Raw genomic sequence first — 18,878 nt, forward strand, 5'->3', positions numbered from 1 at the left:
TTTGAACGAGCATCACATGCTTGAAATAAACTTGTTTACCCACAATTTTGGAAAGGTGCAAACAATTTTATCTGGCCCATTTAAGTATTAATTTTCTAAATTATTTCACATATTGTGCACCCCTCATTTAAATCCTAACAGAGGGGAGGAAGAAGGGAATTTTGTTACTTACCGTAAATTCCTTTTCTTCTAGCTCCTATTGGAAGACCCAGACGATTGGGTGTATAGCTACTGCCTCCGGAGGCCACACAAAGCATCACACTAAAAAGTGTAAGGCCCCTCCCCTTCTGGCTATACACCCCCAGTGGGATCACTGGCTCACCAGTTTTAGTGCAAAAGCAAGAAGGAGGAAAGCCAATAACTGGTTTAAACAAATTCACTCCGAGTAACATCGGAGAACTGAAAAACCGTTCAACATGAACAACTTGTGTACCCGAGAAAAACCCAAAAATCCCGAAGGACAACAGGGCGGGTGCTGGGTCTCCCAATAGGAGCTAGAAGAAAAGGAATTTACGGTAAGTAACAAAATTCCCTTCTTCTTCGGCGCTCCATTGGGAGACCCAGACGATTGGGACGTCCAAAAGCTGTCCCTGGGTGGGTAAAGAATACCTCATGTTAGAGCTGCGAAGACAGCCCTTCCCTACGGGGAGGCAACTGCCACCTGCAGGACTCTTCTACCTAGGCTGGCGTCCGCCGAAGCATAGGTATGCACCTGATAATGTTTGGTGAAAGTGTGCAGACTCGACCAGGTAGCTGCCTGGCACACCTGTTGAGCCGTAGCCTGGTGTCGCAATGCCCAGGACGCACCCACGGCTCTGGTAGAATGGGCCTTCAGCCCTGATGGAACCGGAAGCCCAGCAGAACGGTAGGCTTCAAGAATTGGTTCTTTGATCCATCGAGCCAGGGTGGCCTTAGAAGCCTGCGACCCTTTGCGCTTACCAGCGACAAGGACAAAGAGTGCATCCGAACGGCGCAAGGGCGCCGTGCGGGAAATGTAGACTCTGAGTGCTCTCACCAGATCTAACAAATGTAAATCCTTCTCACACCGATGAACTGCATGAGGACAAAACGAAGGCAAAGAGATATCCTGATTAAGATGAAAAGAGGATACCACCTTCGGGAGAAACTCCTGAATGGGACGCAGCACTACCTTGTCCTGGTGGAAGACCAGGAAAGGAGCCTTGGATGACAGCGCTGCTAGCTCAGACACTCTCCGAAGAGATGTGATTGCTACCAGAAAAACCACTTTCTGTGATAGTCTAGAAAGTGAAACCTCCCTCAGAGGCTCGAAGGGCGGCTTCTGGAGGGCAACTAGTACCCTGTTCAGATCCCATGGATCTAACGGCCGCTTGTACGGGGGTACGATATGGCAAACCCCCTGTAGGAACGTACGCACTTTAGTAAGTTGTGCCAGACGCTTCTGAAAAAAGACGGATAGCGCCGAGACCTGTCCTTTAAGGGAGCCGAGCGACAAACCTTTTTCTAACCCAGATTGCAGGAAGAAAGAAAGGTAGGCAATGCAAATGGCCAGGGAGACACTCCCTGAGCAGAGCACCAGGATAAGAATATCCTCCACGTTCTGTGGTAGATGTTAGCGGACGTGGGCTTCCTAGCCTGTCTCATGGTGGCAACGACCCCTTGGGATACTCCTGAAGACGCTAGGATCCAGGACTCAATGGCCACACAGTCAGGTTCAGGGCCGCAGAAATTCCGATGGAAAAAACGGCCCTTGGGACAGTAAGTCTGGTCGATCTGGTAGTGCCCACGGTTGGCCGACCGTGAGATGCCACAGATCCGGATACCACGCCCTCCTTGGCCAGTCTGGAGCGACGAGTATGACGCGGCTGCAGTCGGATCTGATCTTGCGTAGCACTCTGGGCAAGAGTGCCAGAGGTGGAAACACATAAGGGAGCCGGAACTGCGACCAATCTTGCACTAAGGCGTCTGCCGCCAGAGCTCTGTGATCGCGAGACCGTGCCATGAAGGTTGGGACCTTGTGGTTGTGCCGGGACGCCATTAGGTCGACGTCCGGCCTTCCCCAACGGTGACAGATTTCCTGAAACACGTCCGGGTGAAGGGACCATTCCCCTGCGTCCATGCCCTGGCGACTGAGGAAGTCTGCTTCCTAGTTTTCTACGCCGGGGATGTGAACTGCGGATATGGTGGAGGCCGTGGCTTCCACCCACATCAGAATCCGCCGGACTTCCTGGAAGGCTTGCCGACTGCGTGTCCCCCCCCCAAGATACGTTAGTGATTGGGTCGTGACAGGTTTGACTTTGAGAAGTTGATGATCCACCCGAACGTCTGGAGAGTCTCCAGCGCAACATTCAGTCTGAGTTGGCATGCCTCTTGAGAGGGTGCCTTGACAAGTAGATCGTCCAAGTAAGGGATCACAGAGTGTCCCTGTGAGCGCAAGACTGCTACCACTGCCGCCATGATCTTGGTGAACACCCGTGGGGCTGTCGCCAGACCAAATGGCAGAGCTACGAACTGAAGATGGTCGTCTCCTATCACGAAACGTAGACGAAACATTGGTGCTCTGTAGCAATCGGCACGTGGAGATAAGCATCTTTGATGTCTATTGATGCTAGGAAATTTCCTTGAGACATTGAGGCAATGACGGAGCGGAGGGTATCATCCGGAACCGCCTGGCCTCCACGTGCTTGTTGAGCAGTTTTAGGTCCAGAACGGAACGGAAAGAGCCATCCTTTTTTGGCACCACAACCAGATTGGAGGAAAACCGTGTCTTGTTCCTGAAGAGGAACAGGGATTACCACTCCTTCTGCCTGCAGAAGAGCATCGGCTCGGTGGGGAGGTGGGGACGTTCTGAAGAATCGAGTCGGAGGACGAGAACAGAACTCTGTCCTGTGCACGTGGGCACACTGTCCCTCACCCACCGGTCTGGGACCTGTGGCAGCTAAATGTCGCCAAAGGCGAGCGAGTCTGCCATCAACCGCGGATGCGGAGAGATGAGAGAGCTGAGAGTCATGAGGAGACCGCCTTGGTAGCGGTTCCTCCGGCTGCCTTCCTTGGGCGTGATTGAGCCCGGCCGGAAGCTGAGCCCCTCTGAGGCTTTTCAGCCCTTTTGGACGAGGACAATTGGGACCTGCCCGAGCCTGGGAAGGACCGAAACCTCGACTGTCCTTCCAGGACAGCATTAATAGGGTAAGTCGCAATGCAGACATTGCGAGGTTACGGACGCCCCTGCGGCACAGAAGTACATGTGCTCAAGACCAGCTGCGCAAGAACAGCTGAAAAGCTTAGGGTGCCCATACGGCTGTGAATGCCGGAGCAACCGACCCGCCGATAGCCTCATAGACAGATTTCAACCAGAGTCCCTCTGTCTGTCAATGGCATCTTGAAGTGAAGTCCCATCTCCACTGCAACTATGGCTCTAGCTGCAAGCCTGGAGATTGGAGAATCCACCTTTGGACCCTGGGTCCAGCGCTTTACCACGTCAGGGGGGAAGGGATAACGTGTATCATTAATACGTTTGGAGAAAACGCTTTTCTGGGAAGCGTGGTGTTCCTGGACTGCTTCTCTGAAGTCAGCGTGGCCAGAACAATACTCAATATACGTTTGAGCTACTGAAATGGGACTTCTCCTGCTGTTTGAGCTGAGGGAGAAAGATCCAACATTCCATTGATGGACGCTATAGGATCATCCCTTATGGCGTCACCATCCGGTGTATCCGGATTGAGAGCGGTGTCAGGATCAAAGTCCTGATGAGCTACGTCTGCCTCATCATACAGAGAGTCTCCCTGGGACCCCCCCGGAGCACCGATTTTATTCCAGATGAGGGTGGCCAGGGAGCAATGATCCAGATTGCCCATGGCCTGTCCGGACTGCAAGTCTCTATCCCAATGCAACTCCGTCCCTGTCCTTGGACAGGGTTGAGAGGTGGTTCCTTTGGCCACGTCAAGTAGAGACCCCGGCTGACCAAGTGCTACAGGGGAGCATTGCACACAATGGGGTTCAGTGCCGTGGAACAGTATCTGCAGTAGAAACAGCAACGAAAGCCTGTGTTGCTTATATGTTGCTGCCGACTAGCCATCTAGGAGTATAGAGCCAAGAATGGCGACCGTACAGTGCAATGTATAGCATACAAGCATAAAGTACAAATGAACACTGCAGCACATGTAATACAAGCAGCATAGAAAGCCTGTGCCTTGGCACCCCTGCTTTTCTGCTGCTGTAGACTAGCCATCTAGGGGAATATCGCCCAGAATAGCGACCATACAGTGCAATGTATAGCATACAAGCATAAGTACAAATGAACACTGCAACACCTGCAGTACAAGCAGCATAGAAAAAAACCTGTGCCTCAGCACCCTTGCTTTTCTGCTGCTGTAGTCTAGCCATTCTATGGGGAATATAGCCAAGACTAGCGACCGTACAGTGGAGTGTATAGCATACAAGCATAATACACATGAACACTTCAGTACGTGCAATACAAGCAGCATAGAAAGCCTGTGCCTTAGCACCCCTGCTTTCCTGCTGCTGATGTGTCGCCATCTAAGAGGGCATATAGCCAAAAATAGCGACCTATGCAGTGTAAGCATAAAATACAAAGGACAAATGCGGTATTTAGTGTCAGCACTTCAGGTGCCGCTTACCGCCCGCCTATAAGCGGGTGTGTGGTCGCCCTAGTCCTGTGCCTGGTTGCCCAGAGTCCGTTCTCTCAGCTCTGACTGCAGTAATGGCTGCCGGCGTCCTTCTCCAGCTCGTGTGAGTAGGGGCGGGCCGTGGGCGTGCCCCAAGTCAGAGCGGGAAACCAGCGTCCCACAGTGTCCAGTGAGAGGGCTGGAGCATGTAAATAAGGCTCCAGCCCTCGGCGCTGCTGATTGTACAGCGTCTCTCCCCTACCCTGATTGACAGGGTGGGGGCGGGAACGAAGCGGAGCTAGGCCGCAAAAGCCGGGGACTGGATTTATAAGCGCCACCGCCGTAAAAGCGCGGTCGGCGCTAAGTCCCCGGCGCACTACAAGTCCCAGCCGCGCCGCCGCTCCCGGAGCGTCCGGCGCGGTATTCCCAATACATAAAGTCACTCAGCTAGGCTGCAGTGACTGTAACCCTTTACTGTCCCCGGCGCACTAGCACACCCAGCAAGTCTGGAGTGTGCTGTGCCTGTGTGTACGGGGACACAGAGTACCTGAATGGTGCAGGGCCATGTCCCTGAACGGTACCCAGCTCCGTATCCAGCAGGTTCAATGGGTCTGTGGATGGAGCCCGGCCTCAGGGCTTTGGGGCCGGTAAGATCCCACTTCCTCAGAGCCCCTCAGGGGGATGTGGAAGGAAAACAGCATGTGGGCTCCAGCCTCCGTACCAGCAATAGGTACCTCAACCTTACAAACCACAAGCGGGGTGAGAAGGGAGCATGCTGGGGGCCCTATATGGGCCCTCTTTTCTTCCATCCGATATAGTCAGCAGCTACTGCTGACTAAACAGTGGAGCTATGCGTGGATGTCTGACCTCCTTCGCACAAAGCAGAAAACTGGTGAGCCAGTGATCCCACTGGGGGTGTATAGCCAGAAGGGGAGGGGCCTTACACTTTTTAGTGTGATGCTTTGTGTGGCCTCCGGAGGCAGTAGCTATACACCCAATCGTCTGGGTCTCCCAATGGAGCGCCGAAGAAACTTAATTTAAACACTTTTTTAAAAATCTACTTTACCGCCTCTTTCCGATGGCCTGGAGCGGTGCCACTCGGAGTATTAAAGGGAACCTGTCATGAGAAATGTCCCCTAAAACCTCACAGATTCCCCCTCTGCAGCTCCTGGGCTGCATTCTATAAAGGTCCCTGTTATGATTGTGGCCACTTTCTGACCTAAAAAAAGTGTTTATAAAGTTGTACCTTTTTTGCTTCTGATTCTGTAAATCCGTCACGGGGGCGGGCTGCCTGATGGCCGTTAGTCTGCCCCCTGGTCCTGTATGCCGCCCCCATCGCTGATTACAATAATGCTGGACGTCGCCCCCTGCTCCATCCATCGCCGCGCATGCCCAGTGCCCATCTCTCGGGGATGAGCACTGTGCCTAGCGTCACCGCTGGTGACGTGCACGCAGGGTCAAGCGTGCTGCTGCAGACCCCCACGTCACCTCCTTGCCATCGGGGCAAGATGGGAAGGAGGTGACGTGGGGGTCTGCAGCAGCGCGCTTGCGCAGAACGAAGCAGGCCGAGGGGGAAAGCGCGGCCCCGCGATTATGGGCGGTTGCTTAGGAATAAACATCACAGCACCGCCCATAATCTTAACCCTGCGTGCACGTCACCAGCGGTGACGCTAGGCACAGTGCTCATCCCCGAGAGATGGGCACTGGGCATGCGCGGCGATGGATGGAGCAGGGGGCGGCGTCCAGAAGTATTCTAATCAGCGATGGGGGCGGCATACCGGACCAGGGGGCAGACTAACGGCCATCAGGCAGCCCGCCCCCGTGACGGATTTACAGAATCAGAAGCAAAAAAGGTACAACTTTATAAACACTTTTTTTAGGTCAGAAAGTGGCCACAATCATAACAGGGACCTTTATAGAATGCAGCCCAGGAGCTGCAGAGGGGGAATCTGTGAGGTTTTAGGGGACATTTCTCATGACAGGTTCCCTTTAAGGGGTTAATAGCAGCGCACAGCTGCTACTAAGCCCTAGGTTTGTGATGGCACAGGCGTCTATCAGATACCTGCATCACAATCCTGTAAATTAAAGTAAATAAACTTAGACACAGAGAAAAATATTTTATTTGGAATAAAAGTACAAAACATGCGTCCTCCTTCACTTCTTTATTAACCCCCAACACCCTGCAGGTCCGGCGTAATCCACGAGGTCCCACGCCGCTTCACCTCTGCTACATAACATATCCAGCGGCCATAGAGCATGACCGCGGGCTGTGAGTGCAGACAATGACTCAGCCGCGATGACTGCACAGCAGATACTGTCACAGGCTGGGGGGCACGTCTGCCTGCAACCAATCACAGACGAGAGCACGGCCGGTGGGCGGGGATAACACGGAAAGCTGTGTGTATGCGATACACAGTACAGGAAGTGAATGCGCGACCCGGAAGCAGTGTGCCGCTATGACACAGAGTCTCGGTAAGTGTTTTTCTTTATTTTTCAAACATTTTCCCCAGTGTCGGATCCGGATTGTGCACCCGGAATCCTGGATCCGGGTCCGGCACCCGGGCATCTTTGAAACCGCGCGGATCCGGACTTTTACAGTCCGGATCCGCTCATCCCTACTCCCAACCCTAGACCCAGTAATAAATCGTATTTGCCTTCACTATGGGGAGTCTGGCTGTGTCTGACAGACGGCTCACCACTCCCACAAACGTTGTAAGGATAGGTTCACACACTGCGTTTTTTTGACGCTGCATTTTTGTGCGTTTTTTAGCGCTAAAAACGCCTAGAAACGCAGCGTCTTGAAAAAACGCATGAAAAAACGCATGCGTTTTTACCGCGTTTTTTGGCTGCGTTTTTTCTCACTGCGTTTTTTTATCAGTGAACATTGCCATTAAAGATTGTTGAAAACCACTAGTGTATTGAGGAGTAGCAGACAGGTGCAGAACTACAAGGCTCAGCATTCTCCATCCAGGACTGTATGCTGGAGGGAGAGTCAGGGGGAGCAGACCTACAAGGCTCAGCATACTCCATCCACTAGTGGATGCAGGAGAGCAGACAGCAGCTGCAGAACTACAAGGCTCAGCATCCTCCTTCCAGGACTGTATGCAGGATTTCTTTGCCCCCCTCCCAAACAAAAAAAATGACATGAGCTTCGCCATATTTTTGTATACTAGCCAGGTACAGCAGGCAGCTACGGGCTGCCCCCAACCCCCAGCTGCCTATTTGTACCCGGCTGGGAACCAAAAATATAGGGAAGCCCTTTTTTTTTTATTTCATGAATTTCATGAAATAATTAAAAAAAAAAAATGACGTGAGCTTCGCCTAATTTTTGTGTCCAGCCAGGTACAACTAGGCAGCTGGGGATTGGAATCCGCAGTGCAGGGTGCCCATGCTTTCTGGGCACCCCCGCTGAGAATTGCAGTCCGCAGCCTCCCCAGAAAAGGGCGCTTTCATAGAAGCGCCACCTTCTGGCGCTGTATCCAACTCTTCCAGCTGCCCTGGTGACGGTGGCTCGCTGGGTAATAATGGGGTTAGGGCTAGCAGTATATTATCAGCTGGCCCTAAGCCCGAAATTCATGGTGTCACGCTAATATTAGGAATGGCCACCATGAATTTCACGCTAATATTAGGAATGGCCACCATGAATTTCTAGTAAAGATAAAACCACAACACACAGAAAAATATTTTTATTAGAAATAAAACACAACACAATTAGTGACTCCATCTTTATTGAAATAAAGAGCCCCCCTCCGCAGTAATCCTGGGTCAAGGGTCCCGCGCCGTCCAATCCGGATCCAATATCATATGATCGGTTTGCTGGAAGGCAAAGTGATCAGATGATGTGTCAGGTTCAAGGATGTGATCAAGATCACATCACACATCAGCTGATTGTATAAAAGCCGTTTATACAATCAGATGATGCATCAGTGCAAAAAAAAAAACAAAAAAAACAACAACTCACTTATGTGCTGATTACCGGCAGCTCCTGGAGTGGAGTCTGATCCCGTCCGATCGCTGCAGGAGCTGCCGGTAATCAGGGATGAAGTCTCCTGACGGCATCCGCTGACAGGTTAAACCGGCCGGGCGCCGGCGACACCCTGAGACTTACGATCAGATGACGCGTCAGGTGACTAAATCAGGTGATCAATCGCCAGGTCCTGCATCCAACACACGTACCCGGGGAGACTGCACACACCCGGAGCGGCGGGTACCGGGAGGAGATGGGAGCGGGCATGGCACCGGGACCCTGCAGACAGGTGAGTATGACATTTTTTTTTTCTACTGTTCACTTTTGTTTTCGCAGCTGCCTCCACCTCCCGCCCAGACATGGCGCCGTACGTCCGCATACATGCACAGGACTGGAGGTGGAAGCAGCGTTGATGGTACCGGGAGGATTCACACTTCTGTATTTACTGACAGAAGGAATCCTCTTCCTGCACATGTCACTTTACTACCCACCTCCTGCGTTTATAGCTGCGTTTTTGGTCTTAGAAATGCAACAAAACGCACCAAAACGCAGCTATAATAACAATTTGCGTTTCTCATTGCGTCTTTCAACATCCCATTGCACTCAATGGATGAGAAACGCGGTGAAAAACGCGGGAATAATTGACATGCTGCGTTTTTGTGGTCACCACAAAAACGCAGCTGAAAAAAAAATGCTGTGTGCAGACAGCAAAAATGAAAACTCAGACTTTGCTGGGGAAGCGAAGTCATGCAGTTTTCTGGGCAAAAACGCACCCGAAAAGTGCGCAAAAACGCCGCGAAAAACGCACTGTGTGAACTTACCCTAAAACACCACTGCAGAGCAGAACGCGGAGCAGCTGGATGTTTATAGTCGATGGGGCAACGGAAATAGTTAAAACGGTTCACCAGGATTAAAGAAAATGTTTAATTGGTTGACCAAACGTAAATGATGGCCACCTAAAAAGTATCTCGCAGTCTCAGGTCACAGGGCCTTACCGCAGCTGGTTGCAGTTTTCTTGCATGGTCACCGCTTAGGCTTTTGTAGTAAAAAAGTTCTCCTAAAGATGCAAAAAAAAAGAAAAGATACATTAAATTAATAAGTTAGGCCTCTAAGCAAAGTATAAATATACAATGTGAACAATGCCTTGTAGTAGTGAGTGGAAACCAGCTACAAATTAAAGGAGCTGTCTGGTCGCCAAATTTTCCCCCCAGCAATCAGATGGCAGCCGGTCCAGCTGCAGACAGATGTAAACAGTGTACCGAGCCCGGAAACACACAGCGCCGCCCCTGGAAAGTGTCCACTTTTGGGAACTGCGCCCTCAGATCACCTCTTAAAGGGAACCTGCCATTGGGATTGTATACCCCAAACTAATGGCATGTATGTAAAGTTGCTTTAATGCTGATTAACGCCTTCACCCCCGGGCGATTTTCCGGGGGGGGGGGGGGGTCGCTCCTTCTCTTCCAAGAGCCGTAACTTTTTTATTTTTCTGTTAATCTTGCCATATGAGGGCTTATTTTTATTTTATTTTTAAGTTTTACCATATAGTGTACTGGAAAACGGGAAAAAAATTCCAAGTGCCAAGAAAATTGGAAAAATATTGTTTTTGGGATATTTTATTCACCGTGTTCAATATATCGTAAAACTGATGTGTGAGTGTGATGCCTCAGGTCGGTGCGAGTTCGTAGACACCAAACATGTATAGGTTTACTTTTATCTAAGGGGTTAACAAAAATTCAGAAGCTTGTCCATAAAAATGGCGCACTTTTTGAGCCATTTTCCGTGACCCGTAACGTTCTCATTTTTCGGGATCTATGGCTCAGTGATGACTTATTTTTTTGCGTCTTGAACTGACGTTTTTAACGGTACGATTTTTGCGCAAAATTCGCAGCGACCAAATAACATAATTTTGGCATCTGGAATGTTTTTGCCGCTACGCCGTTTATTGATCGGTTTAATTAAATTTTATATTTTGATAGATCGGGCGATTCTGAACGCAGCAACACCAAATATGTGTATATTTTTTATTATTTAACCCTTTCATTTTCAATGGGGGAATGGGTGTAATTAGAACTTTAAGGTTTTTCACTTTTTTTTTTAATTCTTTAAAACTTTTTTTTTATTTTACTAGTCTCCCTGGGGGACTAGAACGATCAGCAACCTGATCGCTCATTCATTTCTCCAGATCTCAGCTACACAGCAGAGATCTGGAGAAAAGGGGCTCTCCTATTACACATGGCAGTCTGCCGGGCGTAAGAGGAATTGACTCATGATAGCTGCAGCAGTAATCACATGACCCTGTGCAACCATGGTAACCATCAGATCCACGTGATCACATCACGATGGGGCTGGGTAAGTGAATGCTTACCGCAGCGCACTGTTACATTGCGCTGTGACATTTTCACAGCACACTGCAAGGGGTTAACAGGCACGCGTGGGTAACGAATCCACTCGTGCCTGATAGTCGCACATGTCAACTGTTCAAATCAGCTGACATGTGCAGCGATCACTGCCAGCAGCAGCAGGCAGGCATTAACCTGACACAGTCCATGACGTACCCAGTACGTCATGTGTCGTGAAGAGGTTAAATTCTTATGTTGCTTGTAGGAATCCATAGTTTAAAATGTTAGTTGCGGGTTCAGTGGGCAAGCTCTGCCCTTGCAATTCCCCTGTCTCCTGCACGCTGCCTGCCTTCCCTGCCTGCCGCTGCCTACCTTTCCTGCATGTTGCCTGGCTACCGCCGGCCTTCCCTGCCTGTCCGCCGCCTGCCTCCCCTGCCTGTCTCCCGGCCGCCGCCTGCCTTCCCTGCCTGTCCGCCGCCTGCCTCCCCTGCCTGTCTCCCGGCCGCCGCCTGCCTTCCCTGCCTGTCGCCTGGCCACCACCTGCCTTCCCTGCCTTACGGCCGGTGCCTGCCTTCCCTGCCTGCCTTACAGCCGGCGCCTGCCTTCCCTGCCTGTCACCTGGCCGCCGCCTGCCTTCCTTGCCTGTCTCCCGTACGCCGCCTGCCTTCCCTGCCTGTCTCCTGGACGCCGATTGCCTCCCCTGCCTGTCGCTCAGCTGCCACCTGCCTGTCGCCTGGCCGCCACCTGCCTGCCTTAGGGCCGGCGCCTGCCTTCCCTGTTACCTGGCCGCCGCCTGCCTTCCCTGCCTGTCTCCCGGACGCCGCCTGCCTTCCCTGCCTGTCTCCCGGCCGCCGCCTGCCTTCCCTGCCTGTCACCTGCCTTCCCTGCCTGTCTCCCGTACGCCGCCTGCCTCCCCTGCCTGTCACCTGGCCGCCGCCTGCCTTCCCTGCCTGTCGCCCGGCTGCCGCCTGCCTGTCTCCAGTCCGCCGCCTGCCTCCCCTGTCGCCCGGCCGCCGCCTGCCTCCCCTGCCTGTCTCCCGCCCGCCGCCTGCCTTCCCTGCCTGTCTCCAGTGCGCCGCCTGCCTCCCCTGCCTGAGAAGTTGCGCAAGCGCAATTAAGATCCTGGTGATATTGAGAAAACCAAAGTATTGATCTGCACATGTGCCGCCCCCTAAGGAGATGACAGGAGCGGGGGCGAGGCGCAGGAGTGACGGTCAGTGATAGACTGGAGACGTTCGGGGACAGGGAGGGCAGGAGAGGAGCAATGTCCAACTCCACTGCACGAGACTCAGTCACACACTATTGTAAGGACGGATTTCCCTAAAATAGCAAAATAGATTCCTACAAGTAAGGCGAGTGATTACTCAGCACTGAGGCGCCTTTATACACCTTTGGAGTAAGAAATATACATTACAGGTTCCCTTTGAAGGGAAACGATCGTCTGACAATGATGACTCCTTCTTTAAATCAGGTTTTTGTGCTTCACGTATTTTTAATATATTATCTGTATTAAACAAAATTGTCATTTTGCAATTTTCATAGTGGTCACTGGGGTTATTTTATACTTTCTGTACTTTACAGCAGTTTCCTTATCAGAAGAGACAGGATTACAATGACTGATAACTCTAAATACAGCTAACACAGGATCCACCATTCACAATAGGTGATGTCACAGCTCACCTCCTCCCCTCCTGTACAATGACGAATAACACCTCTATATACAGTAGATAACACAGGATCCACCATTCACAATAGGTGATGTCACAGCTCACCTCCTCCTCTCCTGTACAATGACGAATAACACCTCTATATACAGTAGATAACACAGAATGCACCATTCACAATAGGTGATGTCACAGCTCACCTACACCTCCTGTACAATGACAGATAACACCTCTATATACTGTAGATAATACAGGATCCACCATTCACAATAGGTGATATCACAGGTCACCTTCTCCTGTACAATGACTGATAACACCTCTACATAAAGTACGTAACACAGGATCCACCACTGACTATAGGTGATGTCACAGCTCACCTCCTCCTTCAGGACAAATACTGATAACTTTTACGTACTGTAGATAACATAGGATCCACTGTTTACAATAGAAGATATCACAGCTCACCCCCCCTCCTGTACAATGACTGATAACACCTCTATATATAGTAGATATCATAGGATCCACCATTCAAAATAGGTGATGTCACAGCTCACCTCCTCCTTCAGGACAATTACTGATAACTCCTCTATATACTGTAGATAACACAGAATCCACTGTTCACAATAGAAGATATCACAGCTCACCTCCTCCTGCTGTACAATGACTGATAACTCCTCTATATACAGTAGATAACACAGGATCCACTGTTCACAATAGGTGATGTCACAGGTCACCTCCGCCGCTGCTCCATTCTCTCCTGCAGATATAGCCGCGCGTTCCTTCGCCCACGAGGACAAAGGCTTGCCCCAGCCAAAGCAGACTGGCATGGTGGCATCTTTACCAGTAGATAGCATTAGAGACACCTCACAGCTAGGACAAAACAAGAAACCACTAGCCCATCAGGACAGGTGGCAGGATAGACCGTGTGGTTGGATATAGTCCTGCAGGGCCCGCTCCCGGTTGCAGGCTTGTGTGTATGTAGGTGTTCACATACAACAGATGTAGCACTGCAGCTATGGTGAAACCACTACTCCCAGCATTGCAGGCGGTCATGGCATGTCGGGAGTTGTAGTTCTGCAGCTGTAGCAACGCTGGTCTCGTGTCCTGATGAAGTCTACGGGGCTGTGCCGCACCAATGCACAATGTCATATCTAGTTTGTCTTTTCAGACTCCATATAAAATATTTTGTTATGTTCCCCAGGACGCCGTGTAATAGAGCGATGCTCCCCTACAACAATGACGAATACCTACCTACATCAACGTGGCCTCAGATCTACAGGAATATTTCCATACAGCAAGCAGAGATCTTAAAAACTGTGGTAAAAAGAAATGCAAAACAAAGTCAGTTTATGAATTTATAATGGAGGGATATCTAATATATAAAGCTCAGTGTATGTATGCATGTATATGTAAGTCCGCTAAAGGAATCCGCACCATTTACAATCACAACATATTGCAGACACCCCATGTGACCCAGGGAACGTCATAGACTATGTTTTGACAAGAAAATTTAACTCCGCGCTTTACAGTTACTCTCCAAAAAAAACCTGCCTCCATTAAAGTCAATGGAGCTGCGAGCTATTAGGTTATTAATAGCAGCTGTGATTGGTTGCTATAGGAACAAAATAAACTGTTAGTATAAGAAGCTTATGTGTGAGCTAATAAGATGTCTGTGGGGAGACGGAGAGCCAGAGAGTAAGGGTATGTGCGCACGTTGCTTTTTACCTGCTTTTTACCTGCTTTTTTGCTGCTTTTTCTTCTGCGCTGTTTAATGCCAAAATGGATGTGTTCTTCTATTCAAGCAAAGTCTATGGGAATTTGGGTTTCTTGTTCACACTATGTTGTTCAAAATGCTGCCTTTTTGAGGCAGAACTTTGGTCAAAAACTCAGCTTTTCAAAGAAGCAACATGTCAATTGTTTTTGCCATTTGGGTTTTGCACTGCAAAGCTGAGTTTTTGACCAAAGTTCTGCCCCAAAAAGGCAGCATTTTGAACAACATAGTGTGAACAAGAAACCCAAATTCCCATAGACTTTGCTTGAATAGAAGAACACATCCATTTTGGCATTAAACAGCGCAGAAGAACAAGCAGCAAAAAAGCAGGTAAAAAGCAGGTAAAAAGCAACGTGCGCACATACCCTAAGAGGCAAACAGGGAAAGAGAGACAGACAGACGGGGAACGAGACAGACAGACGGGGAACGAGACAGACAGACGGGGAACGAGACAGACAGACGGGGAACGAGACAGACAGACGGGGAACGAGACAGACAGACGGGGAACGAGACAGACAGACGGGGAACGAGACAGACAGACGGGGAACGAGACAGACAGACGGGGAACGAGACAGACAGACGGGGAACGAGACAGACAGACGGGGAACGAGACAGACAGACGGGGAACGAGACAGACAGACGGGGAACGAGACAGACAGACGGGGAAAGATCGGAGCTGCCGCATTAACATTGGTTCGAGGCCAATGCGAGAATTTCTCACATTGCACACGTGCGAGACATACACAAGTGTGACTCCAGCCTAAGGGCCGCTTTACACGCAGTGACATCGCTAACGCGATGTCGTTGGGGTCACGGAGTTTGTGACGCACATCCGGCCTCGTTAGCGACGTCGTTGCGTGTGAAACCAACGAGCGACCGCTAACGAGCAAAAATACTCACCTTATCGATGCTCGTTGACACGGTCCTCCATTCCCAAATATCGTTGCTGTTGCAGGTCGCAGGCTGTTCGTCGTTCCTGCGGCAGCACACATTGCTATGTATGACACCGCAGGAACAAGGAACCTCACCTTACCTGCGGCCGCCCACAATGAGGAAGGAAGGAGGTGGGCGGGATGTTCGTCCCGCTCATCTCCGCCCCTCCGCTTCTATTGGGCGGCCGCTTAGTGACGTCGCTATGACGCCAAACGAACCGCCCCCTTAGAAAGGAGGCGGTTCGTCGGTCATAGCGACGTTGCTAGGCAGGTAAGAAGTGTGACGGGTGTTAGCGATGTTGTGCGTCACGGGCAGCAATTTGTCCGTGACGCACAACCGACAGGGGCGGGTACGCTCGCTAGCGAGATCGCAGCGTGTAAAGCGGCCTTAAGACTGTGTTTTCACAGTGTGTTTTTGCACAGTTTTATTTTTTTGCATGTGTTTTTACAGTACCAGCAAAACCTATGAGATTCCAGAAATCTCATGCGCACACAAACACTTGCTTTATTTCCTGACTGAAATGTCGGCCTTCTTGGTTTTTGCTGCATTTTTGAAAGAAGCAGCATGTCAATTCTTTCAGCGTTTTTGCCACATTTTTTTTCCACCCATAGAAAGCAATGAGAAAGTGCAAAAACGCTGTAAAAACGTAGTAAAAAAAAAAGCCAGAAAAAACGCAGGTTATTTCCTGACAATAGATGAGGTTTTGCTACATTTTTACTGCAGCAAAAATGCCTTATGTGAACATAGCCTTATAGAAATACGAGCACCGCATCTGCATGACGTGTCCTACGTTATGCACACGCGCCGACATTGAGGTCCTACGCATGCGCACTTTGATCTGCCCTGAGCAGGGCAGATCAAAGTATTGTAGTGCGCCTGCGCAGGACCGCAATGCTGGCGCGTGTGCATAACGTAGGACGCGTCATGCACCCCAGCTTCAGAGGGTGGACAAAGATGGCCGAAAGAGGCGGCACCGGTACTGGAGAACGGAGACACCCATCCGACCAGTCTGAACCGCACCACCCCTTAAGGGAGTATTATAAAGTGATTTTTACGTTCTACACAGCGGCCTGGGCTCTTACATACAGTATGTTAGAATGTTCTATATAAGAGCCCGGTGGTAGCCGCAGCTTATAGTCACCAAATCTGGTGACAGGCTCCCTTTAAAGAGAAAAAAAAAATGATTTATCAAGACCTATATGTTTATAGAAGCCCTTAGGCCTCAGTTTTGTTTTTTTACGTAAGAGAAAAACTGTCCAAGGAAAAATCTGACACGTGCCAGGCCACAGAGTGTCAAAAGGTATAAGTGCAATCTGTTAAAAAAAAATAAAAAAGGGAGCGGCGACGCCGGCGAGGGAATGAGCTCTTAGAAGTATATATGCACACAGCTGTGGCTACATGGCGACTTTAGCTGCGCCACCTACCATGCGACCAAAGTGCACTAGGTGTCACCGTTATATGGCAGTGCGATACAAGGAAATAGGGTCACACTGCAATCCCGAGGCTACTGCGACTGCAACAAGTCGCAAGAAGTCCAAATGCGCCAAAATATTTTGGTGACTTGCTTGTAGTAGACGCTGTACTCCATTCACTTGTATTCACCATGTAGTCCCAGCCTAGCACAGGCCATGCTGTTCATCCCACCTATAGACAACTATGAGCCTTGGGTTGAGCCTAGAATATACGTGCTCCTGCCACGTTAGTGGGTGTGACCGGCTTGGCTGGTGGGCGTGGCGATGTTTCTTCCTGTCCACTATAATCATGCAAGGGGGATACCCTCAATCTGTTGCCGCCGGATCCGTTTTTCCCCCCCATAGACTTTCATTAGCGCTGGATGGCCTTGCGTTTCATCCGTTTTTTGCTGAATCCAGCAAAATTTACTTGTCCGGCGGCCGGATGAAACGTTGAAGTGAACGTTTTTGTGTCCGGCAAAAAAAACGAATCGCGCCGTACGGCGTGTTTTATAATGGAAGCCTATGAAAGCCGGATCTGGCGTAATGTGACAAAAAACGGATCCGGCCGCCGGATCCGTTTTTTTTTTAACTGAGCATGCTCAGTATCACACCGGATCTGTCAAAAAACTGAAGGAACTGATGGAAAAAACTGATGCAACTGATCCGTTTTTTTGCCGGATCCGTCGCATCAGTTTTTTCGTTGGCTCATGCCTTATGGCAAAAAACTGATGTATGAAAGCAGCCTTAGAGAAAGAATGTTTATTCCCTCTAGAAACGTCGAACTGCATTTTGAACACACCCCATCATAAGGCAAATTTCATCATACCGGGCAGGAGCCCGTACTCTCTAGCATCTACCATGAGCCTTGTTGCCAACATTTGTATGCTCCAAGATAAATGATATCTTACAAGTATAAGACTATGTCCACATGTCCAGTAATCGTCCGTTAGAACAGATCCAGCTGCAAATCTTGGTGCAAACACAACTGTCCGTTTTGGGGGGAAAAAAATATTTTTGCAGGATCCGCTTTTTTTTTTTTTTTTTTTTTACATGAGATTCTACAGAAGACAGATTACTTATCACATTACCATTTATCTACCATTTGAAACAGATCCAAGAAATAAAATGGAAAGAAAATCTGACTAAATAGCAATTCACGGATCCGTTTTCCATACAGTCCCATGTTAAAAAAAAAAAAAAAAAAAAGTATCTGGAAAAATCTATTTTTTCAAAACAAAAGTTATGTTTACAGATGGATTGTTTGCAGCTGGATCCATTGTAACGGATGATTACTGGACATGTGAACTCAGAATTACTTATGCCTCTCACAGAGTACCTACAGGGCTGTACAGGAATATTCACATGCAGCAGATTTACTGCAATCAGTTCAGCTGATGAAAATCAAATTATTCATCTGAATGGGGATCATTGATGAACGGGGATCATTGATGAATTTCTGCAATCCTCACTTGAATGAATTGGACAAGTGCTTCCGGACAAAGTCGCCCTCCAGTCGTGTGCGTTTCTCATGTGTGAATATGCCATAATGTGTACAGCACCTGTAGGCACTGGCCCGCCCTTTAGGCAGCACGCTCATTGCTTTCCTGTGGGTTTTATATATGCGCGTACACACGGGGCTTATTTGCAACTTAGCCATCTGGGTGGAATATCAATTGTGCATTGCAGCAGTGAAAGGCGCAGGTAAAATGCACAGTGTAAACATTGCCCTGCAGATTCCAAACTTGCATTATGTCCTTTTATGCTGCAGAGATCACCCTGTGCAATGCATGGGGGCGCAATGTGCTGCAGAACAGGACCCTGCAGGCGACGAGTAATCCATACACAGGTGTGATAGATACACAGGAGCCTGGAGATTACTCTGCAGGCCATTGCCAGAGGGCATTAGACTGCACGCGACTTATCTGGCCCACAGAAAAAGTGACTGCACCGCGGCCTCTTCACTCAGCTCCTACAGACTAATATGGTGGGAGATTTACCCTTGCTCTCAGACATTACACCTTCCCCGCCGGACACTAAGCTCCCGCCGAAGCCGCGCTCCCGCCCCGTACTCACGGAAGCTTCTCCAATTACCTCCTACGTCATCACCGCTGCCGCGAACGGCGCCTCGCGATGACGTCACTGTCCC

At 49.9% G+C, this 18,878-nt stretch overlaps 1 protein-coding gene across 5 annotated transcripts in view; it reads right to left on the reverse strand.

Annotated features, from left to right (window-relative positions):
• LOC142294894 (nuclear RNA export factor 1-like) overlaps positions 1 to 18,878 on the reverse strand; it is a 111,204-nt gene extending 92,326 nt beyond the window's left edge. For 3 of the 5 annotated variants that reach the window (XM_075337957.1, XM_075337958.1, XM_075337954.1), the window contains exons 1-3: positions 18,806 to 18,878; positions 13,826 to 13,888; positions 9,567 to 9,628 (exon numbers count right to left, since the gene is read on the reverse strand). In XM_075337957.1, coding sequence (XP_075194072.1) covers positions 9,567 to 9,592 — 26 coding nt within the window. In that variant the 5' untranslated portion in view covers positions 9,593 to 9,628; positions 13,826 to 13,888; positions 18,806 to 18,878. The other 2 variants (XM_075337956.1, XM_075337955.1) reach the window with 2 other exon arrangements.

Source organism: Anomaloglossus baeobatrachus, chromosome 3 (genome assembly GCF_048569485.1).
Source record: "Anomaloglossus baeobatrachus isolate aAnoBae1 chromosome 3, aAnoBae1.hap1, whole genome shotgun sequence".
NCBI lineage: Eukaryota > Metazoa > Chordata > Amphibia > Anura > Aromobatidae > Anomaloglossus > Anomaloglossus baeobatrachus.